The 26064-nt window shown below is 28.1% G+C and overlaps 1 protein-coding gene across 1 annotated transcript in view; it reads right to left on the reverse strand.

Annotated features, from left to right (window-relative positions):
- The window catches only part of LOC107446655 (Smad on X), a 95144-nt gene extending 74956 nt beyond the window's left edge, over positions 1-20188 (reverse strand). The window contains exons 1-2 of the mRNA XM_043043958.2: positions 19881-20188; positions 19433-19725 (exon numbers count right to left, since the gene is read on the reverse strand). Coding sequence (XP_042899892.1) covers positions 19433-19629 — 197 coding nt within the window. The 5' untranslated portion in view covers positions 19630-19725; positions 19881-20188. The remainder of the gene's footprint in view (positions 1-19432; positions 19726-19880) is intronic.
- Positions 20189-26064: the final 5876 nt, after the last annotated feature.

Below are 26064 nucleotides of genomic sequence, written 5' to 3' on the forward strand. Positions count from 1 at the left end.
GAGTTTATTATCAAAATCATGAAAAAACATAACCAAAAAACATTATTCATCCAAAAAACATAAAACACCTTATAGACTGAAATTTATTGATTTTGGATAAGTTTATATAAAATGGCAAATTTGAATTTAACTACAATTAAGGCACCACAGAGTCACAATTTACATATTTTACCATTTTTGAAAGTAAAATAAATGAAATTTATGTAAGTTTATGATTTAATGGCATCGATTTTTGTCGTTTTCACAGTTTTAATCATTTTGTCATAAAATATACTTAAGTGAAGAAAATAAATATTGTTAGATCTAGTTACAGTTCCAAGAGCGAAATATTTCTACAAAAGTATTTTATTTACTAACACTACATGATACAATAATTTAAACTAAATTCATATAAAATTGCATAATTTATAAACTAGATCTCTTTCATAAATAAATAATCTCTTTCATAAACTTTCATCATCAAACTGTTAGCAACAATATTTAAAGGAAATCAGTTTACGGGAATCAGTATTAGTTTAAAGGCAATTAGGAGATGCTTTAAGATTGTAAAAGTAAAAATTTTATTTTTAAACCTATACGTTATATTTTTTTTATTCTTAGAAAATAAGATAAATACAAGACTGCCAACTACAAAGCTTCGTGAAAAATATTTTTATAGAGTGGTAGTAAAATAAAAACTAAAGCTTTCATAATTTTTGGTGATTTTACCAACATTTTAAAAGTATCACACGAGAAAACAGGAACAAACTGAATTTCATAAAAACTTTTTAAACATGTATAGATTTACAAAACGAAGAATAACAATAAAACATTAACTGAGCTACCACTAGAAGAAATTTTCTCAGAAAGCGTTGAAAGTTGGCAGCCTTGTAAATGTAACGTTCGTTAATTATCTATACGAGTTTGATGTACAATTAAGAAATACTCATCCCTATTAGTTTAAGTCGGATTTTCTAAATATTAAGTCAATTTAATGACAATTAATAGTTATCAAAATGAGCATTACAGCGCGCATACCCTCCAACTGCTACGGAATTTCCGTTGTTTCAGAAATCTTTTCAGACGGTAGCAAAATTAATGTNTCTTTATTTTTAAAAAAAAATTTATTTTAGTGTAACTTGTCCACTATTACTTATAAAAGTGCAGGCCATATGGCTAGATTCTTAAATATTGATAAAAGTTATATGAGAGATCCATTTGCTTTAAAAATTTCTACTTATGTTCGCTACCACTAGAAAGAATTATTTTCAAAATCCTCATAAGTTGGAGGGTATGCAGCGCGTTATAAAATGTAATTACATCAACGTTGATACAATGAGCTATAAAGGAACAAAAACAAATCAGCATTTTCCTTGATTTACATTTAGTAGTTAAGGAACAAAAACAAGCCCAATTCGGCAAATGTTTTATGTTATAATCGCTTAGGTAATGTCTCAATATGAATTACCTAAGTTTTCTCCCACCGGGGAGAGGAACGTCGACTCCTAGGTCAAAAAATATGACCTAAAATAGGGTGTATTTGAGTTTTTTTTTTTTTTTTTCAAAGTATTTCACAGACAAGGCCTTATTAGAAAATTGTAAGTTTAAAAGTTGTAGATAGGTAAATTTTGCATAAAATGAGTACCAATATGATACATTTTGTTTCAAATATGCTTGCTTGACCTAAATTGTCAACTTTTTAAAGAAATTTCCATTTTCTTCCAAAATTATGCTGAAACAAAGTAATAACAGGTTGGTAACACTATTGTTTGAATAACTGCTACTTCCTTGATGTTTTGACACCCCTCCCCCTCCCTTACGCCCAGGTGAGCGTAGGTCAAAAAACGTAGTTTTTCTTCTTTTTTATTTTAGAGAAAGTTTGTTGTAAAAGTTTGTTTCAATTATTTAAAATATTGTTCTTAATGAGGTAGAAACTATTATCGGCCCTATTTATCTGTCTGTAGAAACTACTAGATGACTTTAGCGACAATTTTTATTACCAACATATTATTTTATTATTAAATAACGTTAATTGGAACGAAAAATAAGATGAAGTTAGATTAATATTATAAGGAAATGATATTTTTTATAATAAAACTAATAGTCGGGTTGCGTAACATCAATATAGCGAAAGTTAGATATAACGATCTCTATTATCCTAACGGATGTTATAACGGGAGATGTGTGTACAAAAATATGGCAAATATTTTTATGTAACTAATAAGTACTAAACTCAAAACCATGAAATACCTAAAAAAGAAATAGGATACTGCAAGAAATTCAATTAATTAAAAAAAACATGATTTTTTTTTAAATTAATTGAAAAGGTAATTTTTACATAAAAATGCCATTTTAAATAATATACTACAAGAGAAAAAGAAGAGGACACATTAAAAGCAGCCAACAAAAAGTAAATGCCACGGGTTTTAACTTGATAATAAACCACCCAAGATAAGGATTTCACAACAAGTGAGAATAGAATTTTCAAATATATAAACAAATATGATTGAAAATTTTATCGCCTTCCATGAAAAAAGAATTTCTGATAATGAATACATCTTTTCAATGTGTCATCTTTCATCATCTTTTCAATAGTGAACATGATATTTAGAAACAATCTTTAGTGAGAAAGAGAATACAATTAAGGATGATGAAATACTGTAATTAGAAGCAAATAAAAGTTTTTGTCAAAATGTGGAAAACTAATTAAACAATTGATATAGAAAAAAATTTATTATACTCTGAAATCCTACCTATTTTCCTAAAACCTAACTTTATTTTAAATTAAACAGTTACAACTAGCCAACTTTTTCGGCTTTAATCATAGTTTTTTCTCAATTATTGAACATTTCGCGATCAAAGAAATCTCACTGGCACCATATAATATCTACCATTTTGAATGTTAAAAAAAAAAATTTATTGTTTAGTAACTACTTTATTTAATGGCCTCAAGGTGTCAAATGGTAATTGTGCAAATAGCAGGTTTTGTCACGTAAGCTCTAAGTGGTCACGTCCATTCTTTTTAATAGTAAAAAAAGCATCAAGTGCAAAGGTGTAAAATGGCAACAAATCTTGTGATTTCACATTCACTGATGTAAAGTGATATTGACTACCACGATATTTAAATAATTTAATGATCGGTATAAAAGAACTCATAAGCATCTGGTGACGCTTTTAAGCGCTGACGAAATTTGAATTAGATTTAGTATATTTAGTTATTTACATTTCACTACCAATTTAATCATCAATTTGTGTAGAGAGTTTTGTTAGCAGCAATGCAATTAGGACAACTCTAACAGTATCTAATGCCACAGAATTTTCCAATTTTCAACTTTAATACTTAATGTATAATGTGTGATATAATTCGCTGATTTTTAGAAATGTTCGCAAATCCACATATGTTCATAAAAACATCTTTTCAGGTCTAGTATTTTGATCTATGTTCATATGGAATATGTGTAAGAAGTGAGAAATTGAGGATAGTTACATAACTATTACATAAGGTAAGGGACATAACGTATTAGTGAAAAAAAGGATCTTAAAAACGTTAAGGAAAGAGACGTTATTCAATTCATAGTAATGCCAAAATTTTTTACTTCATTTAAGCATTAATTGTGGCAAAAAAAGAATTGTTAAAAAAGTTGACAATTTAGGTCAACTTTCACTATAGGTCAAGTAAGCATTTTATGCCAGAATAGTACTCATTTTATGCGACATTTACCGATCTACAACTTTTGTACTTACAATTTTTTAGTTAAGCTTTGTCTGTGAGATATTTGGAAAAAAAAAAACTCTAATACACCCTATTTTCAGGTCATGTTTCTTTTTGACCTAGGACAGACACTCACCTCCCCGAAGAAGAAAACTTCAGATTGTCTTATTAAGAAATCACCCAAGAAGTTAAAACAAAAGAAACCTTAGCAGACTTTTTTCCCCCGAATTGAAACCCCTAACTGGAGGCAATTAATATGTTTTAATAAATACTGTCATGGTTGTAATTCCAGCGTTGGAACAGCAGCATAATCCTTTTGCAGCAGATCAAATGTGATACAGCAAAAAAATAAATGGTTTTTGTAGCAGACTGGAGCAACTAGTCGTTATATTCAGAGAAGCATAGTGCTTGTAAAATTAGGATTTTTGAGCAGATTTGAGCACATAAATTGACGTTTTATATCATATTTAACAGAGCTTGGGGGAAAATGCATTATTAAGTAAATAAGATGTAATAGAAACGCATTAAAGAGTTACTTTAAATATATAACCAAAAAAATAAATTACTTAATGGGTTTCCTTCGGAAAAATCTTTTTACAATTTATTTCATTATTTTAATAACGACATTATTACAACACGTGTACGTCGAATTTCAAGGCATTATTTTTGGACTTGCTCTATTTGCATTGATTCTATAGTAAATCTTGGTCATTTATAGATTTTTTGTAGATCCTTTCCACATGGCGTTTGAAATTCCAATATTTTTATTACAATGTTATATATTATGACAACAGTGATTCAACTATACTTTGGAAACAACGGTTTTTTTGACTTAATATTTTTATATTTCTAGGTCCTATATTACTAAAAGCTCTGGTCCCTATTTAAAATATTAATTCTCTTCCTCTTTATTCATCGATAAATATGCACATTCATAATTCTTCTATCTATTGGTAGGGAAAAAAAATTTAAAACGGACTATTGGGGCTTTTAATCAGGGTTTTTGACCCATCCACAAACCCAAAAAAATCCGGGGGGAATTTCTTATAAAAAAATAAAAAATAAAATAAAAAACTCAATAAAACTAGAGCTCAAATGGGTTTTTTATAAACATAATCAAAATATATTAATAAAGAATAAGATAAAAGAGAAATAGATTTAAGGGATTTCATACTTATCTTAAAATATATTGATTCCGGAATTTTCAAATCAAAACTAACTATAAATACATAGCTTAAAGAGTAATCCTTAAAATCACTAACAAAATAATTAAATAAACAGTAGTTAGTTGGCCAGCAAAAGGCATACTTTATAACTAAAAAATTAAGCTATAACTTATGAATGTTAAAAATAAATAAAACAGAAAACAGCATATTTCACTCATCCCAATATTATGATTTCATTTTTACTCAAGGAAAGAATTAATTTAAGAGTCTTATTGATACCAGCATGAAAAGATGGTACTACATTTAAATTAAAAGTTTTTATTTCAATTCACAGCTTAATTATTTTCGAATAAAAGTTTCCTTCAGTCATTAATAATGAAGAAAATGATTTTCGTTCATATTTAAAAGTTAGGTTATAGTTTTGCATGCATACATCTGCTGGAGAGATACTTTTTTTTTTTTCAGTGTTGGAGAATTACGTGTCCCAAGAGACGAGTCATAACTTATTTCCCTCTACAATTTTTGGCATATTTGGCACGTTTTAATACGTAAGCTGAATTACTGGACAAGTGAATTTCGTTATTTTAGTTCGAATAGAGGGGGGGGGGCTCTAACTTAACTCGTTAATCGACATGTAGGTGAAAAACAAAAAATGCTTACGATTTTGGGGAAAAACTGATTTTTGCGCACAAATTTGATGTCGAATTAGCCCGAATTCGCACTTAATGCTCTATGAATATATTATAGTTTTGGTGTAGATTGGTGCGATTTTGGAAGGAAAAAAAACGGTCTTTGAGAGCAGGCTGGAGTAGAAATTCCATTTTGGAGCCATTTGAGCACCTGTTACAACACTGTAATTTAATTTGGAACGAAGCTTCATCGCTTATACGCATAAATTATTATTAGACAAACATCAAAATCATATATTAGGGTTCAATGTATCAAAACACAGTCATTCATAAATAAGAAATTATGCTGAAAGTTTTTTTTTTTTTTAAATTACTTTCTCATTTCCAGAAACAGTAAAAATAAAACTCTGTTTTGTTCAATTAAAAAAGGAAAAAAAAAAAGACTGGTAACTTAAGATTAGTACTTTTTTAGCAGGTAGAAATTATAGAAGATGCGAATTGTTTCAATTTAAAATACTGACGAACCTCTCCTTTGTGAAAATCACAGACAACTTATAAGCATCTATAAAACGTTTTTTAATAAACATACCTTTTTTTAAGCCATATTTTACCATATTTAAGAAAAATATTTTATATATATATATATATTACATTATATAATATGTAATATATATATATATATATATTACATATATATTACATACTAATGAAACATCAAGTAAAACATAAAATTTAAAAAAAAACTCACAGAAAATTTAATGGTTTCATATTTACAAGCTTTCCCATATATAGGACGATGGTCCAACCCACTACTAAATGTTTTGTGATCAAACATCTTGGTTTACATGAAATGGCAGAAAATATTCCACGCAAAGTCATAAATTACATTTTTGGTGCACAATTTAAGGTTTTCTGTACAGTTTTTAAGGTGACAAGGGTGTTGTTTTCCATTAGGATTTCTTATTAATATGTGATTAGTTTGTAATTTCAAGTAGTCCGAGTTTCTTTGTTGAAATCCTAGGCCTTACCCTGCAATATTTCGAGGTACGCTCAATTCTAGGTAAACTATTGTAATGTGTCGACGAAATTCGAGTTCTAGAGTTTTCTCATGCACAAAAAGTTTGGAAAGTTTCCATGCTGCAGCCAATGATGTCTCAAATACCACTTTTACCGCCAATACCACTTTTTTCCTTGTAGAGAAAAACTATGTTTTCATGAGATTGTCAAACAAGTCTACTCTATTCTTATACTTCTTATAAGAAACAACACATGAAGGTATGTCTACTTTCTGCTGGAGTCTTTAAAATTGGTACTAATCAAATGCTACTCGATTATCAATCCGACGAACAGCTGCAATTTCATTTCTTGAGTCAAACTTTAGATCGGATGTTCCACGATCTATCTTTCAACATTTTAGATGATTTTGAAGGAAAAATTTTTTTTCCCAATCTATTTTCTTTAACAGTTCCTGTAGCGAATAAGTTTTTACGTTTGAGGCTAACGAAAAGATCATAAGATGTGAAAAAGTTATCCGTATAAATTTTGTGCTTTGCTGGAGTTTCAACCATTAATAGCAAATTTCAACAACCATTTGAGATAATGACTTTTTTTCTTTATGTCAGACTCAATATCTTTCTTTGCTCCTTGATATGGTATTATATGAAAAGGATATNTTATCCATATAAATTTTGTACTTTGCTGGAGTTTCAACGATTAATAGCAAATTTCAACAACCATTTGAGATAATGACTTTTTTTCTTTATGTCAGACTCAATATCTTTCTTTGCTCCTTGATATGGTATTATATGAAAAGGATATCCAGAGCTTGTATCCAAGTGTTACGGCCCTCTTATATACATTTTGAAACAGTGTTCTCCGAAATAACGAACCAGTCTTTCATCAATATTTAAATGTTCTAAAAACACACCAAATTGTTGCATAGCTTCATTCAACAGTTCATAAATTGGTCAAACTTTGTAATAGTGATCTGATGAATTAATAGCAGTGCTGTCATTGAAGTGTAAATACTTCTTAATATCAGAGTACCTTTTTCTCGACATTGCTTGACTGAGAGCGTTGTTCCAACATGAAGGGCATTTTCCCAGCACATTTTTCTTCTAGGCAAAATGTGATAGCCGCTATAGAACATAATTTCCAAAAATTGCTTAAATTATATTGCATATTTGTTACTTTTGGTTACTATTTCTGCGATAATATTTTTAGCTATCATTTCCTGAAATCGTGTCTACTATTTCCTGACGATGTTCACTATGAAATAACTCAGAAGCTGACGAAAATTTCGATTAGTCCATTTCGGTGATAAAATATTTATTTCTCTGGACTTACGTTCAGAGAAACCCAGATGTAATTGAGTTTCTCAGATGGGCGCCTATAGTAGGGGATTTCGCCATTGTCCTCTATATACGGCAGCATCTTGCAAAACCAGTTTAAATATAAATTTTTCGATTCAGTTTTTACTCAAATGTAATATTGAAAGCTTAAGGTTAATAAATTTCAAAACAAATTTATTGTTTTCTTCTTACAATTATTGAAAATGAAGCTTTAATTCGAGTCAAATAAAATAGTAAAAAATAACTATTTTCAAAAATCTAAAAAAAATAAAAAATAAGAAAGACTTAAAATTAATCATAAAATGAGTTTAATTAATGATAACCCATCTAAAATTTTAGCTTAGAAGTGAAAAATAATTAAATATAGCAATATCCACAGTAAAAATGCAACAAATTATAGCTGTCCTCTATATAGGACGATGGTAAAATACGGGTTAACAAATTTTAATTTTTGACCCTTAAAATAAAGGTGGGGTAACCGCAATCTGAAAAATATGTTCCCAACAATCAGGGAAGCAGACGACAGTTTGAACGCTTAAATGTTAATTCTACTTTTTTGGCCATTTCACCTTATTTCTTGAACTATAGATAAATTTTTAAAAAATGCATACAATTGAAAAACTAGTTTATCCAAAGATAATTTCGTGCATAGTAAAATATTTCATTAATTTTCATTCTTTCATTATTCTTTATTATTTATTTTAAGAATGTCTAAAGACTTTTGAATTAGCCAGTAATTTTTTTACTGCATTTGAAACAATGTAACTTAATGTCACAAAACACTAAAATTAAGCTGAATAGTCTCCGAGTAATAAAATTTTTAAAAAATTGGATTCATAAATTTTTATTTCGTCAGATTCCATTCAAATTTGAACATTTAAAATTGCTCAGTTTAAATTGTAAAAATGTGGGTACATTACATACAACTAAAAATTTTTAATTATTGAATTAAGAAAAAAAATTAGAAAAACTATTCTAATTTTTAAATCTTTGAACAAACGTCATTTATAATTACGTTCAATTTTTCTTCAGTCGCTTAAACAGTTATAGATTTTTGGTAAAGTACATGAAAAATTGAAAATAGCATTAAGGTAATTAAACTTTTGACCGATCTTCTGACTTAAGTACGGTTACCCCCCGTATATTTTGAATTTGAGTGTCAAGAATCGAAATCCGTTGAAAAAAAGGACGTTATTTCAGAGAGACTATCTTTTTGTATATAATTTCGAAATTTTTTTTTTTTTGTAAATGTCACTACTTTTAACGCTGCACATTTTAATTAGCATAGCAAAGGCTAGTCCCTCGAACCATTAAGATTACAATTTAACCAAAACATTTTAAAATCTTCCCCTTCATTTTGTGCACTACAGCAAATGCGTCGCCCTGGAATAGACCTATTGACCATATTCAATGTTCAACTTTAAATACAGTATACTTTAAATGACAGTAAAATCACTTACTTATTTTTTTAGCTGCATGCTATTCTTACTACTTATTACTGACTACTACTACTAGTACTACTTTAACGCCTAATATAATGTATATCAGAAAACATTACCTTCAAGCTTTTTGGACATGTGGACAGGGATCTTTCCCAAAAAAAGAAATTATTTTGAATAGTTATAGGGAAACTATAGCTATTGGGAAAAAGAAAGAAATACATTGATAAGAGGAAAAAATAAACCATCATATAGAGCAGATTAATTTTCTGAAAAACACTAAAATTTACTGTATATTTCCTGCACAAAAGTTCATCAACATGAGAAAAAATCTCATTTTTAACGAATTTCTACATAATTAATTATCGCGCAGTTTTTTCTTTTTATTCATATTTAATTCTGCAATTTGACGATAAAATATAGGGTAATCCGCTAAGACCGACTGGAACTTTGATTTCATATTTGCTATACAACAAAAAGCGTCTTTTGCAATTTAGATTTTTGAATGATCCGAGAAAGATTTAGAAAAATATGTAAAAAGGCAAACAAGATCTCCAATTATTATCGATTATTTTGGGGTAGGGAGCGGCAACAGAAAAATTTGTACGTGCAAAACTATAAACTAGAAGATCAAAATGCAGTATATACGGTCAATACTGCCTTATTGCAAAATGTTTAAAAACTCAACATTTAAAAGCTAGCGCTCATAAACACAGTGATTTTCATATTAATATCATATTTAGAGACATTTATTTTATTTGTACCCAATTTCATAGCAAATATCAGAGATTAACTACATAGGTGTCCTCATTATTCTTCGAAACCAGAGATATTAATTTAATTTTTAACTGTTCACTTCTAAAATTATTACCCACATCCATGTATTTACCATTGAAATTTTTTCTGGGGCTATTAATTTTTGTTCATGGTTAAAGTTGGTAATTTCTCTTAACAATCAAGAATTTGTTATAAACCGCTAGAATTTCTACTTCATAACGAGGAAAATAAAATTAAAAAAAAAAAGAATTTTTTTCCCTTTAATTAAGTAGTTCAGTCAGACAATTCAAACTTGAGCCTTTTAATCCTATTTTTACATATTTCGTCGATAATCTACTTCAACTAATTATGCCAATCAATGCATTTTTATACAAATTATGAACTCGTTCATCGACAAATAACTCAATAATAAAACTAATGTTCGGTAATAACGTTTTTTCTTATCAATTTCGAATCAAACAATTTTTAATTCATTTTAATGAATAAAAAACGTTTTTTCCGTACAACAATAGATTGAATTTGTTTTATAATTAAATACTATTACAGTAAATATTTGATTAGAAAAAAATATTTCATCTATTTAAAACTGATTCGATTATTTTTCATGTTTGTTTTCACCAGAGAAAGAGGTTAAGCTTTAAACCAAACATCACATAATAAATGTGATTCGAGAATATAGTAATGCCCCCATTTTTAATTTATTTGAACTATACTGCGAACTATAGTCAAGAAAAGACCATTGCGGTATAGGATTTAAGTAATCATCCGCGACTGTATAGTTCCGTTTTATTTAGCTATCAAATTATATAATTATGCTTTCAAAACAATATAAAAACTTTTAAAAGTTAAACTCGTTGGACAGAAATTTAATCTGTGCTATTTTTATATGCAAAAAGAATGCCGTGCTACGTCGTTTCACGAGTTGGCGATGTTGATATTCGTTCGCGCTTGGAGCTGGGCATCCATTTAGCGGACACTTAAATGCAAACAGGCTCTCTCCATAGTAATAATGGTTTTTTCTTAACTTGCAACAGAGTATAAATAAAAGCCCGAATTTCCCAGTGAAATATTTTAGTGATGTTTCAGAAAAAAAATTTAACATGCCTTTTTTTATTCCTTTCAATTTACTCTAAGTCGTAACACCTACCTTTAATCCAGTAATCTCAGCAGTTTTTTTTTTTTTTNGTATTTTTTTTTTTTTTTTTTTTTTGAAAACTACTATTTTCTGATCAAGAAAACTATATAATTTTTTTTGCCTAATTTCAAATTTTTAGGTTTATATAGTATCTAGAAATTCTAAAAATATATATTACGGCTGATCTTTTCAGAACACCCCGTACAAAGTTTAAATGAAATTCAAACACACTGTATCCTGAATATTAAACTTAACACTCAGTTTAATTAATAATTTTTGAGGTACTTATTCCAATTGAAAACTAAACTTAACTTGCATAAAGGAATCATAGTATATTATGCTCATAATACTTTTAGGTTAGTTAATTTTCTATTTTATTTATTTACTAATTTTTTGTTATGGGGAAAGGAGAGTTAAAAAGTAGATTACTGTGCCACATAGATCTTAAACTTTACTCAGAACTAATCACTCACACTCACCAATATCACTCGCCTTACACAAGTTTTTATATCATTGCATGGATGAATTTCATTTTCCTTTGTTAGAATTTTTTAATAAAATCTTTGATAATTTCATGAACTGTTTGAATGTAGATCAGGCGTTTAAAAATATGAAATGAAAATAAATAAAAATATGAAATGAAATATGTAAATGAAAATGACAAAAGATAACCACTGCAACAAACAGCAAATATTGTAAATAAATAAAAAATAATAATCATGGCAGTAGAAACAATGTCAATGTGATAAAAAAAAACCCAGCCAAGTTAATAAGAAATCATTTATAAAGAATTCATAAACAAGGTCATACAACCAATCTATCAATATTTAGATGATAAGGAAATTCGGAAAAGAGGAGTATATAGATAAAGTTTAGTTTTATGTTGGAATTTTTGAACATTTTAACACATGTATCATTATTTATGAATTGTTGACCAAGCAAAATGTAGCTTTTACTGCAGCCTTCTTATTATGTCATTTTCACCTTATGGATAATTTTCCTGTCTCAAAAGCAAAAATTCACCTTAAATGGTTAATGGTTTATAAACAACAAAAGTGAAGAAAATTTTATGACAAAACACATGACACAGAATAGCACAAAGAATAAAATTGGTTCATTCAATCAATAGCCTAAATAATAATAGCCTAATAAATAGCCTAATAGCTCAGTGAGAGAGACAGAATCAAAAGAAAACTCATTGAAAATAGAGTAGAGATGAAAATAGACAAGTCTGGTTAAAAAACTACTCTTACCAACAATGGAAACCAACTAAAAGATTGGTTTCTTTTCGGACAGACACTGTATTAAATTTTGCAGCCAATCTAGTCAAAACAAACATGAGATATAATAATTAAATAACAACTGACTCAATGAGAACTAAGCACATTAAATATCTTGAAGTACATAAATTATTCAAGATAAAAAAAAAATCAGTTTAGAAATTTAATTAGGTGTGTCAATGCGAAATTCTAAATGGTACATATTTACTAACTTGCATTAAAAAAAAAAAAAAACACTTTTAAAAATTAACTACTAATATGTATTACATTATAGTGCACTTTTGGAATTTTATAATTAACGGAGCGTGGATAATCATAACAGTATTCCCAAGCTGAGACTGGACAGATTCAATAAAAAGTTAACTGACACGACATAGAAGTGAATGAAAAGGACTGTATAAACAAAAGGACTTCATTAAATTTATTCTTGAAAACGACATTTAGAAAAAGCAGTTAACCTAGTGGAAGTACTATTTACTGCAATAGCAGTTTTGATCCCAAATCTAAAATAATTGTAGACTCTATTTAATACCTTGTTTTCCCAATCGGAAAAAAATATCCTCTATCTTTTTTCAAGAATAATTTTAAAACTACATTGCAACAACCTTTGCTTTCTCAACATAAATTTTAAAGAAATGATTTTATGTAATGAAAACTAATGTATTAATTTAAAAGCTTATCAAGTTCAAGTACATTAAATTTTGATTCTTTAAATGTAGGCGAAATATATCTGCAGCAAAGGAATTATGCTGCTGTTCCAAAGCTGAAATTACAACCATTCCAGTATTTCTCTACATAAAAATTTTGAGTACAAGCTTTAAAATGTAGGAAATTTTAGGAATGTTTCTGTCTGATAAGTGGACAGAACTTCACCACAGGATTCCACTCAGTTTCAGAAATAACTTTCCCTGGAATTCTCCAGGAAAATTTCAACTATATTCTAGACCATATTTTGCCATAGTGGCAATCAGAAATATAAAAGTTTTATTCAATAAACAATGAAATTTACTTTGAAAGCAAAATTTTACAATGTACAAACAAGAATAGACAGAATTTAGAATAAAAATTTAGTCTAATTTTAGTCTAACTTATTCAACACTTTTCAAAGTCAGCAATTTGGTCACACCAAACTCAAATCAATGCTGTTCATCATAAATGCTGTAAAAGGAAATAATTTAAAGTTTTATTGAGAAACTGTGAGTCATCAAAAGAAAATTGAAGAGTGGTAGCAAGTGTATATTAAGTTCGTACATAGTCTGCAATAATAAATCTAACAACCAATGGCAGATTTATTACATTATAGGATTTTAGTTGAACTAATCTTAATAAAATTGTGTGGTTTTTATCTATTGCAAAACCGATTAGAAACAAATAAATTTTGTTACTTATTATATTTTTCCTTTTTGCATTCATGTTTAGCAAGATACTACAACAATATATGTGTCAGGCGTGAATGTATATTTTAAAAGCAAATTGCCTGGAAATGGCCTTACTGCACTAAACCTCATTGATATGACACACTCAAGGTAAGCTTGTCAAATGGTGTTGTTAACGAAATCTGAAGCAAAAAAGAAAAATTTAAAAAAAAGAGGAAACCTCAATAGAGTACCTTAGTGTAATAATGATTATATTTACCTTAAAAAAAAAAAAAAAAAAAATTTTGANAAAAAAAAAAAAAAAAGTAAATCTCTTAGCGAAAACTGGCTTAAAATTTTATTTAACAACTTTATTTACAACAATTTTATTTACAACTATTTACAACTATTTGACATTAATCTTGCACTAGACTTGATAAGATATTTAAAAAAAAAAAAAAGCATGTCCTTTGTTCGTTCACTGTTGCTAACCAGACACGCCACAGCAGTTTTGGAAAAAAGACTGAACTTAGCGCAATAATGTAAAACATAAGTATCATGTCTTCCCACATTACAAGTTTAACTATAATAAAAATTAATTTCAGAAATTATCAAAAATTAAATTTAAAAAAAATTAATATTAATTTATAAATTTCATAATCATATTCAGTAATTTTTATTAAGTTTATATGACTTTTCTGATAGTTATTTTAAAACTTCATTACTTATTAAACTCTTAAATGGTATTTCTAACTAAGAGCCAATATGGAGAATTAATTTTCTGTTTAAAAAATGTTACATAGTTCAATATTAATTTTTTTAAACAGGATCTCATATTTTTAATTAAAGTATTTTACTAATTTCAAATATAACTAAACATTTCATAAAATAAATTGTAAATGACTTCTCAAATAATTATTTTCAAAAATTATGTTAATTATATTGTTAATTGGACTAAAATAATTTTAAATTAACTGTACAAAGAAATAGATTTAAAATTTTATAACAGCTAATTTCTATCAAATAAAATTTGTCTTTATCTCCTAAAAATTTTTAAAAAGCATAAGGATCCCTAAATTTAGGCTTAAATATTTAATTTCATAAAATTTAATATAAATTTTTTTCCTTAGTGTCATTAAAGAAAAAAAAGTTAGCAACACAAATATTGGGTGAGGCGAAAGAAGTGGCCTAATCATACCTCAAGTCACTTGAAACCAATTTGAAAAACACGTTTACGTAGAAAAATTTATTTTATGGAATGCTGCTGTAAAAAAAATAAATAATAAAAAAAAAATAAATAAAACCTGCACAGAATAATATTTGTTCTAATATGGCAGAGACTTGATTGTAAGTGTTTTCCATAAATCTGAGTAAGCGAAAATATCATTTAGCTTCCAAAGAATGCCAAATACATTAACATGTGAAAAAATTACTACATCCATCTTGTAAACCCATAGACAACACAGGTTCACATCCAAGAGGAGGAACTAAATTATAATGGGATCTTTGCAATGCTTTTATATGCATCACTAGAGGTCGCAAGTTTAATTCAGCCCATGGATTAAAGTGCTATAATGTTTCAATAAAGAATTGCCACATATTTCTACAAACCACAGGCGGGCAAAGAAACCATAGTAAAAACTTTGAAAGATTACTAAGAAAGACAAAGGTCTACTAATCTCTGACACCAAGATGCCTAACATATCAAACCCCAAATATTAACAGTAAGATTTAACATACAAGCTAAAATCCTTCTTTACAATACTTAACATGCTGGTTCTGATTCCTAGAAATTTTCTATTTCTGTAGACCACACAGAAAGATAGATATTAGATACTGAGTGTCAGACTCAAACACTTCTCATTTAACTATACTAAATTGATATTTCCATGAGTCCTTTTTATTAAATTTTATGATGGCATTTGTCCGTAAAAACCTACTTCATCCAGGACACTGGAAGAAAAAAACAGAAGAAACTAGACAAAATGGAAGATAAGTAAATTATTTAGTGAATTAAGTGCTTTACATGTTTAATGTGTGATTTGTTAATTTAGTAGCATTAATAAAATTTGATTTTGCTGTTTTAACAGTTCTCGTACAATTATAAAGTTTTCCTATACTCATTTACATAAAATATTGGAGGACATTAGTTAATACAATTTCTTCAGAAATTTGTTACAAATATTTTTATATACAATCACTGCTTTTGTTTTCCCATACTTAAAAATTATACATTAAATAGTTATGAAATCAATACTATTTTTCAAAATAGATTGTAATTATAAACAGTTTTTAAAATTATTTCAATGTTTAATATTTCTTTTTTATTGAGACTCAACTGAAGTAAAAAAGAACAAACTACCAATATTTTTACTAAGTGCAAAATTTATAGTATTTTTAAATCTGGAGACCAATGGGTAGAATATCCTTTTTATATTAAGGTAATTTGCATAGATAAAAGACAAATTAAAGTTTTAGTAGTTCACCTATTTTATTAGTCTACGTTAAAATACCTATATTTATTTAGGGAATAAATATTTAAATAATTTAGGGAATTCATTTAATTTTATAAATGTAAGTAAAAGCTTAAGTAATATTTCTATCGAAAATTATTTACATTCAAGTATTTTTTTACTATAAACTATAAATGAAAGCTCTGTTAATAAAAAGAAATATTTAAAAATGAATGCATTTTCTGCTAGTAGATTAATATTGTAGAAAAAATAAAATTAGATAAACCTATATTTTATTTAAATACATTAAAATATAATGTGTTTACTCACTTTAGCCCCTTTTTAACTCTACAATTAGTCTATAAAAAATATTAATTGAAGTCAGCCCCGAATGGATCAGGTAGCTCACCCTTAATTAATTTTTCTCCCCCAACAATCTAAACCTTTTGATGTGAATATCTATGTTCTAAAAGACAACTGTAGTGAGAAAGTACAATAAATAAATAATATATATATGCTATTTTTTTGCTTATAACAAGTGAACAGTACGGTGCTTAAGTCAAATTATGCTATTTGTTGTCCCACATATTTGCATTTCAACAACATTTTTTTAATAAAATCTTATTTTTATTTATTGTTAACTGTGATCATTATATAACAAAAGAATTTTTTCACCAAATATAATTAGAAGAATATTTTTAAAAAATCAATACAAAAAACAAAAAAAAATCAGAAATCTTAAGCAATAACTGGCCAAACCAAGTACAAAATTCTGTGCCTTAATAATTTTGGATTAACAGTTCAATAACTATGTGGAATAACCCTCGAGATTCATTTCTTTTTATTTCAGCATAAAAAAAATTTATATTGGTGAAACAATATATTTTTTACTGATGATATATTTTTTCTCAAAATTAATCTAACCCCATCATCATATAACAAAAAAGTTATAAGCGAGATTAAGTAAAAAACTTTAAAAGCAAACATTCGTAAAAGTTAGGAAACATTTGATAATAACTTGATGACAATTGACGCCAAGTTATTAACAAACGTTGTCAAGTATTAACAAATGAATTTCACATCTTTATGCGCCATTTTGAAAATATTTCTATTTCAGTGGTTTCCTCTTTTAAAATAAAAATAAAATATCAGGATATAAAAATTAGTACAAAAAGTAATACAAATACTGCCAAAAAAGCGATTGATAAAACCATACAGGCTTTAATACAATTATCAGGAATTATCTTAAAAAATTATTGCTGTGATTCAACTTCAGAATTCACATGCAAATATATTGTATAAAAAATTTGGGATTTTAAAATCTGTAGGCAATAAATTCAGAAAAGTGATGAACAAGATCACATGAAATTACTATGGAATCTTTGTGAATTAAGTGTGAAAAATTATATTGAGTAAAAAATATAAGGGCTCCAAAACTCTCGTAAAAACATGCAATAATAACTAATGGAAAATGAATAATAAATTATGTAATTAATTGTAAATTGGGTGCATCAAAAAAGTATATTAAAAATATTAAGATTTGAATAAACATGAGGAAATCCTAAGCAGAAACTGCTGCCAAATGATTGAAAAATAGTATAGGTTTATGATGGAATTGTTGCAAATCAAGCACATAAAAAATATTGATTACTCAAAAGCTCTCTTTCAGAATGGTATCTCACAAAATAATCAATATTTTGAAAATTCACTGACATTACTAATATTTAAAAATTAAAAGTACAAGTTGTTTAGAATATTTTATAATCGATATACAGTAGAATCTCAATTGATCGTTTCTCATGAGACCATTTATTTCAAACAATAGATACAGGAAAACGACAAATGGGCCTAGCATAAACTATCAAAATGATATGAAAATATATAAAGGGTAATGAAGAAGTATATGATTTGAAACTTAATAACTTAACAATAAATGTATTGAATTTTAATTGTAAAATTTAATACTTAACGCAAAAATAAGTATGATACAAAACATATTTATTTATTTAGAAATTTTCATTCAAACATTCTTTTCTTTTCAGCGCAAACAATAAATTTTCAATATTACTAACAGATTAATGATCAAATTCAGAAAGTCCCTCATTGTTTCAAAGGCTTTGAAACTTTACGCAAATGTTGGTTTAGCCATTGTTACCGGTATCACTTTGTATTTCTTCAGCTTTTGCAACCATTTCTTGAACCAAAAATTCCAACACTTCCACCAAATGGTATATAAACATCAAACGGACAGTTTTATGTGTTTTTCATAGACTGTAATATGTTCTAATTTTTTTCCATCATTAGCAGTTACTATTTTTATTTTATTTTTCTTTTCAAAACAAAATAACAATATTTTCTTTTAACTGTCAATAGAAATTCTAAACGATAGACGTGGGAATCTGTATCAAATACGATCTAAACGGGTATTAATGTAGGACCGTTAAAACAAGATGTTACATATGGCATCTAGGCTCAACAGTATCTATCTGTTTTTTGAATACACATAAACAATAAATGATATGTATCAAATAATTATATGTACCCAATAATTTGTAACATAACTTTTGCATTTGTATAGATTAAACCATTTTACATTTGGCTACCATGTCATATTTCTAGAACACTAGATAAAACCTTTTTGGTCCAATCTAATCTCAAAATTGTCATTGTTGGTCATATCAGACAAATTAGTCAACTCATATTTACTTCTACATTATTTTGCATTGGTTTCTTATTTTTTATTTAAGAAATAAATTACTTTATTTTAATAAAAATTGTTTAATACACATCTCGGCAAATAAAATGATAATGTTATTGTACAAGTCTGGGATTGATACTGTCTATATACTCACTAAGACAGGGTGACATCTGTTTCATAAATTAGAGAAATATTTATAGTTCTGAATTTTTTTTTATCCAGTTTTATGATAAATCAGTTTACAAATCATATATTTGAAAAAGATAAATTTCATGCTTTTATCTGTCAAACAATATTAGAAAATTTAGTTAAATTACAAGCAAAAGAAAAAAAATAATTTTAAGGGAAAAAGAGTTATAGTTTCATTTATCATTATTCTGCATACCCATGAATCCTTAATCGATGCAAGCTAAGATTATTCTGATTATTTGACGTTTATGAAACTAATTTGAACCTACCTTGGAATTGTTATGCACCTGGTGTTAGGATCCTGAGTTGTAATTGAGTTTTCTAGTTCTTCTAAACCACCGGTTCTCCGGAGTTTTTTGACTAAACTTTTGACAGCTTTTTCACTCCAATTTTCTTCACCTTCTCCCCGCTTCCATCCAAGAAGGCGTCGCACAACTGGTAGCATGAAGGGGAAAACCGCTGACATACTTCACAATGCCAAATCGAAATTTACGCTGGCCTTTCATCCAGTATTAACATAGCTAACTTTTCAACATAATAAATCACTACCTCCTTTCAGAGACTAAATAAAAAAATGAAAGGAAAAAAGATAAAAATCTTACCAAGTATCAACTGGAAAAATTAAAGTATTGTCCAGCTTTATTTAACTGAAGAATCTTGATGACAGGCAAAAAACAATTTTATAAATTTATGTAAACAGAAACCTTTGATACTCACCGATCGCAAAAAAACGGCTGCCGCCTGGTGGAACAGATTTACAGTATTAACGGTAGTATTACATGCATTTCGGTATTTTTTAAACAATCAGCGTATCAATTAATCACCGACAAATCAGTGACGATCTTGCTATTTCTAACTAGTTACAATTAGAAACAGCACCCAACAACGTAAAGCTACACTATGCGCGTTACTTTCTGGAAACAGAAAGAAAAATATTAAAGAAAAATAATATTACACTGTTACCAGTGGAGTTGAGTTGAGGAAAACTGACACAATTTGTAACATTGTCGCAGTGGAAAATAGACAAATAGGTGGGGCTTCTGGCCATGTGATTTATATTTCCACCAATCATGGAGCGAAATTTCAGTGACATCCGTTAGAGCCTCCGTGGCCTAGGTGTATTGTTCTTTCGTCAAGTTTCGAGTAAGATATTAGTAAAGGGTTCAAACCTCGCCGAAATTCTGGATCTTAGGTAAAAATAATAAGACTTTATTGATATTATTGGAAATTATAAGACTTTATTGATATTCAGAACCCAAGACCGAATGAAAATGTCTGGGTGAATAAATAAATAAAGTGATTTCTGCTGCTTCAAATTTCCTGCATATTCTAATTTTTTTTAAAACGATGATCGTTTGTTGTCTACGGATCATTCTCAGGGATGTTTCCCAGACCGTCGCGAATAGCCCTCTGTGCAGCTCTGGAGTGACGTAAATAAAAGTACATTACAGTAAGCAATTATCGTAAAAGCTGGGGGTCGTTTTTATTACAAGCGATTCACATACACGCTTGTACGATTGCTAAGAAAATATGAAATGCTTACGCATAACCCATGTGCGAATGATGATATAACCATGAGAGTCAACCCATGTGCGAATCGGAAGCAGTGGAGACAGTCTGGCCTACCAGCCTCACAATCCTGCCAAACGTTCTATAACGTGGAGGTGACAGGTTCTATCCCCACAACAACCATGAATACATTTTCATGATGACCTTCTTTAGCTTATGCAATCTATTCTTCTAATTAAACTCAGAAAACATGTAACCTTACGACAACCTTGTGTCTGAATTTTCTTTTCATTGTCACGAAAAGTTTTGCGGTAAAAACCTTTTGTCAATAAAGCAAAAATAATGCCATTTCTAACCTTTTATCCTAAAATGAAAACTAAATGATATTCACAGCTTTTTTTTTTTAAAATGTCGTTATTTAGGTTAGGAAATGAGCAAACGGCAAACCTTACTTTTTGCATTTTTGTTTGTTGGCATGATAACGTCAGCAGAAATATAAAGCGAAAACTTTTTTCCAAGGAAACGAAGTAAGGCAAATATTAACCTTTCAAGCGAAAATATTAATAAATAATAAAAATTGTGATGGCATGTCTTCGGATCATCCTCAGGGATGTTTCCCAGACCGTCGCCAATAGCCCATTATGCAGCTCCAGTGCGACGCAAATGAACTACAACTAAAAAAAAAAAAAAAAAAAAAAAAAAAAAAAAAAAAAAAAAAAAAAACTAATTTAAGGGAAGGCAAATAAACGGGCATAAGACAATGTTTTTGGTTTGTTTTCTCAGGTCTGCGAAAGTACAAAAATATATATGTACACAAAAAATTCACCCAACAGTCAATTGTGAACTAGAGGGTCATCGATATAAAAACTCCACGGTATATGACAAACGGCGGGATGGTGACAGTAAAATCAGCATTGTGCACCTACCATCTTTATTTCTCTGACAAGCTGGTACGCGCTCTAGAGGTGGGTGGATTCAAAGCCTAGACCCACAACTTTTTTTTCATCATATCTTTGGAGTGAATTTAAAAACATTTTGTACAGTCGGCAAAGGAAAAAGATATCACCCTGAATTACTTTCGTTCTAATAATCGGATTTTCACTTACTAAGGGGCAATCTTAATCTTAATGGTTCCTGTGAGTGACTTCAAATATGCAAATTGCTTAGCGTTAACTATTAATTAAGTTATGAAATCGGACACAAAAATGTACTTTCTCTGAATAAACATGCATTTTTTTAACATGTTTGGATTCTTAACTTTCAAAACATAGGGGGTAGCCGCCATCTGGGAAAAATGGTCCCCATAGTTTGGTCAGGAGAGCAATTTAAAGTTCGGACCCCTTAATGTTAATTTCACTTTTTGCATTTTTAGTCATATTTTTAAAACTAATTAGGCAATTAAAAAAAAAACTAAAGAAATTCCCCCACTTATAAATCCCATTTATGCAAAGATAATTTGAAGCAAAAAATAATTTTTTAATAATTATTTATTATTTTTTATTATTTAATTTAATTGTGAATTAAAAAATTTTGAATTATGAGGTATAAATTTTTTATACCAAATTAATCTACATAGTTTTCGATTGCAAAATTTAAAGTTTCAACAGTTTTTATTTGGTAGAAACCGAGAAAAATAAAAATTATTTATTTAAAAAAAATAATTTAGCAACAATGGAGAAATATTAAATAGGGCGATTAATAATTAAATGTGGTTAACTTACGCGCGCGTAGAGTAAAATTCCGTTCATATTTTTTTCGCTAATAACGAATTTCTAATCCTTTTTTTTTAAATTATAAAATACGATGATTCTTTTTTAGTCGTCTGAAAATTTAGTCGTAGTTTAATAAAGAGATTTGAATAAAACATTTTATTGAATAAAAACATTTTATTCAACGAATGTTGAGTTTTATAAATGCATGTTTCTGATAGAATGCGATTATACATCAGTTCTTTTTAATTTTAGTTTTCAGTTTTTTCTTTCAATAACAACCAATGCATAGATTTGGAATAATATGTTTTTCAACTTCTACATTATATATCTTATAATTATTGATACGAATAAGTAGTCAACATTTTTAAGCATCTTAAAATTTTTCAACATCTTATAAATATTCTTAATCTTAAAATAAGTTTGTTAATTACCTGTCTGCCCGTGTTTCGAAGAATTATTTTACCAGGTATTTAATTAAATGTTAACATTTCTCAAAATCATATTTCTTACGCTACCACGTATATTATTTTTTCTTTAATATACTAATCAATTGTTTTAGTACTTTAATTTATGTTTTCCTTTAAAGTGAAATTTCTTTCTAAATTATTGTCAAGTTTTAATTGAAAGAAAACTTAGATTAATTGTTAGCTAGCTGAGAATTAAATATTGTTAAGAAATTAAAAATATTCTGCTGATCAAAATTATTCGATTCAGAACAGTTGACTATTTACTAAGCGTACTATTTTTTTCGAGAAATGAAGATAAAAAATGAAGATCGTCCTTTTTTATTGTTTCTTATTTATTTGAGTAATTAAAAGTAAATGCATATATGTGCAAAAAATACAACATTTTGCTTTGTTTTTCAAATGAACAAAAAATCACGGACATGCAATTTCATTTTGTCGATCAAGGTTATTCTTGCCCTCTAACTTTAAGAAAGTTGCCCTTTTAAAAAGGATAATGTTGAAAAAAATTGCTTAAAAAGTTGTTAATATTATTTCTCAACTTTAGCACAATTCAAAAAAATAGTGCATATCAAGAATATGCTCGATATGCCTTATTTTGTCATCGATTCAAAAACCGCGCTATTTTCAGAATCATCATCTCAAAAATTGTCTTTTTTTCTAACATTTTTCTAACTTTCTTCGCGCTCCCGTGCCACAGGTCCTGGGTTCGATTCTCGGGCCGGGCTAGGTTGACTCAGAATTTCATCCCTTCAGTGGGTCGATAAATGAGTACCAAGCATGCTTGGGAACTAAACACTGGGGGTTCCGCGTTCGGCTGACAATCTGACCGGAACATCTGCCCCTGCACCCCAGAGCCCAAGGTCAAGAAAACTGAGATGGGCACAGTAGGCCTTGGCCCACTATGGGCTGTCGCGCAGCTGAGTTTTAGGTTTTTTTTCTACTTAAGTAACCTATAAAAAAATAGTCTTAACACATGTTTTGAAGAAATTATGAATACAAATTGTGATCTAATATTTCTTAATAAGGAAACAAGAATATTAATGGTTCATTGATAATTGAATTAATTTTTTTCGAAATTATCGGCCTTGCAACTATTTAACGTTGATTGTTTGGACTAGGGGTCATTTCATGCATGTCATTAGACTTCGAAATTTCAAATATAAAATGCAAAAATTACAGGAATGCATAAGCTGGCTTTAACTAATAAAAAAAAAAGGCCAAAAGGAGTTATCTCATGAGAAGAATGTCAGAGTCAAAAAAGTATTGTAAAAATTGCAACAATTGTTACTATTGTTTAATTAGGGTTAATCTAAACCTAAATTTTCCTTTTTTTTTCATTTCATAAATTATACTTTTTTAATACCTAATAAAATGAGTGTTTAAATCATATCCATTCTTTTTACTGCAAACCAAGTTTACTTGATAGTTGTGTTAAGTGTTGAAGTTAGTGTAAATTCTTGGGCCCCCGTGTAAGGTAGTAGGATGTATGATTAATAGCTTCAAGAGTGGACTCTTATATTAGTAGGTAGCTAAGTTCTTTAAAAATTCTAAATTGGAAAATTACTTGTTATTTCATAAATGGAGAGCATCTATATTTTTTTAAAAATGGTTATTCATATAATTTTTACATTTGCCATCAGTTTTCTCTTGATAACGCAAAAACCTTGACCCTGGTAATCAGCCAAAAATTAAATCATTATGAATTATTATCTTTGAACTTTTTTTAAAATTCTCTAACCTTGCTATTTAAACACTATGATCCGCTGCAAAATACTTGAGTCAAAATAATGGCATATTTTAATTTTTCACAATTAACATACATCAACATAGTTAAAGAAATTTTAATATTATTTTTAAAGATTAGAAATAATTTTTTCAAAGAGCTCATCTCCCTAACAATACTTCGGCGAATCATAAAAAAATAATTTAGCACAATTTATGAGTTAGTTTTTTCTCTACATTCCCCCACGCAATTTAAAATTCGATGTTAAAATCAATGAGGTTTTGTAAAAAGAAACTGTTACAAACTAACTGAAATAAAAGAACTGATAAGAAAAGATACATAAAAGTTTGTTACTCTACACTAAATAAATTACTTATAGTAAATAATCAAAATATAAATTTACAAAACATTTATTTGTTTTATATAATTTTTAAATTTAAAAATGAGAAGTTTTATGGCATTAAGCTAATTTGTATTCAACATTATTTGTAATGTTTAAAAAGCTTTAAAGGTATCAATGCTACAAATCAATGCTTCAAATAATTAAAAATCAAAATGCCGCGATTTTAAGAATGGAAAGAAAGATTGATCGAATTCTTCTGCAGTCTGATGGGAACAACAAAGAGAGTGTTAGCACTTCATTGCTGGATTTGATGCCTTTTGGCGTTAGTGATTTTACAAAATTAAATAAAAATCTTAGGACAAACAAGACATTAAGGCAGCAAATTGTAATTACTATTTTATGTTTGTTTTGTTTTAATTTTGATTTGAAATATTTAGTTTCTTCTACAGTTGAACTTTTTTTTTCTCAAAAAAAAAAGCAGATTTTGTAGGAATTAATATCAGTTTAGAAATTCTAAAGAAAGTTTGGGAAAATTTCTATATGTTTCAGTAATTGGTAAATATTTTTTTAAAATTATTGTATTAACATAAAATATAACTGGAATCTGAAGTGTTAAATTTATTACTTCCATACAATTATTTCCTATTGCTATTTCACACTTCCTTCACCCAACCCTATTCACTAAAGTAATTATGTTTGAAAAATTGCTTGGTTTTCTATATCATATTAATTTACTGTGTTTTTTTACCCGCATGCCCTAAATTAGGGCAGGTCGGTGTAAAGATTTTCGTATCATATTAATTAAATACTTTAAAAAAATTTCTTAATCAGACTGAGCGTTTCACATTTTTGTAATTTTGCATTGAAATTTCTACTCAATAAACAACTTTTTCATTGAATAAGAAGAAAAAAATTGGATTCCCATCTGAAAAGGAAAGAATCAAAACTGTTTTATATTTCATAGAAAGATTTCATGTTAAGCTGTCATGGTAAAGACTGCAAGGCCTTAGTAGCAAATCTTCTTAGAAGGTTAAAAACAGATGAGGTGGCCATCTGCTGCAGTTTAACTGGGAAAAGTAAAAATAGCCAATCCAAAAGCTCTTTTGAAAAGACTGACATTTACAAGATGATTAGAGGTATTTAATTT

The sequence above is a fragment of the Parasteatoda tepidariorum genome, chromosome X1 (assembly GCF_043381705.1).
Source record: "Parasteatoda tepidariorum isolate YZ-2023 chromosome X1, CAS_Ptep_4.0, whole genome shotgun sequence".
Taxonomy (NCBI): domain Eukaryota; kingdom Metazoa; phylum Arthropoda; class Arachnida; order Araneae; family Theridiidae; genus Parasteatoda; species Parasteatoda tepidariorum.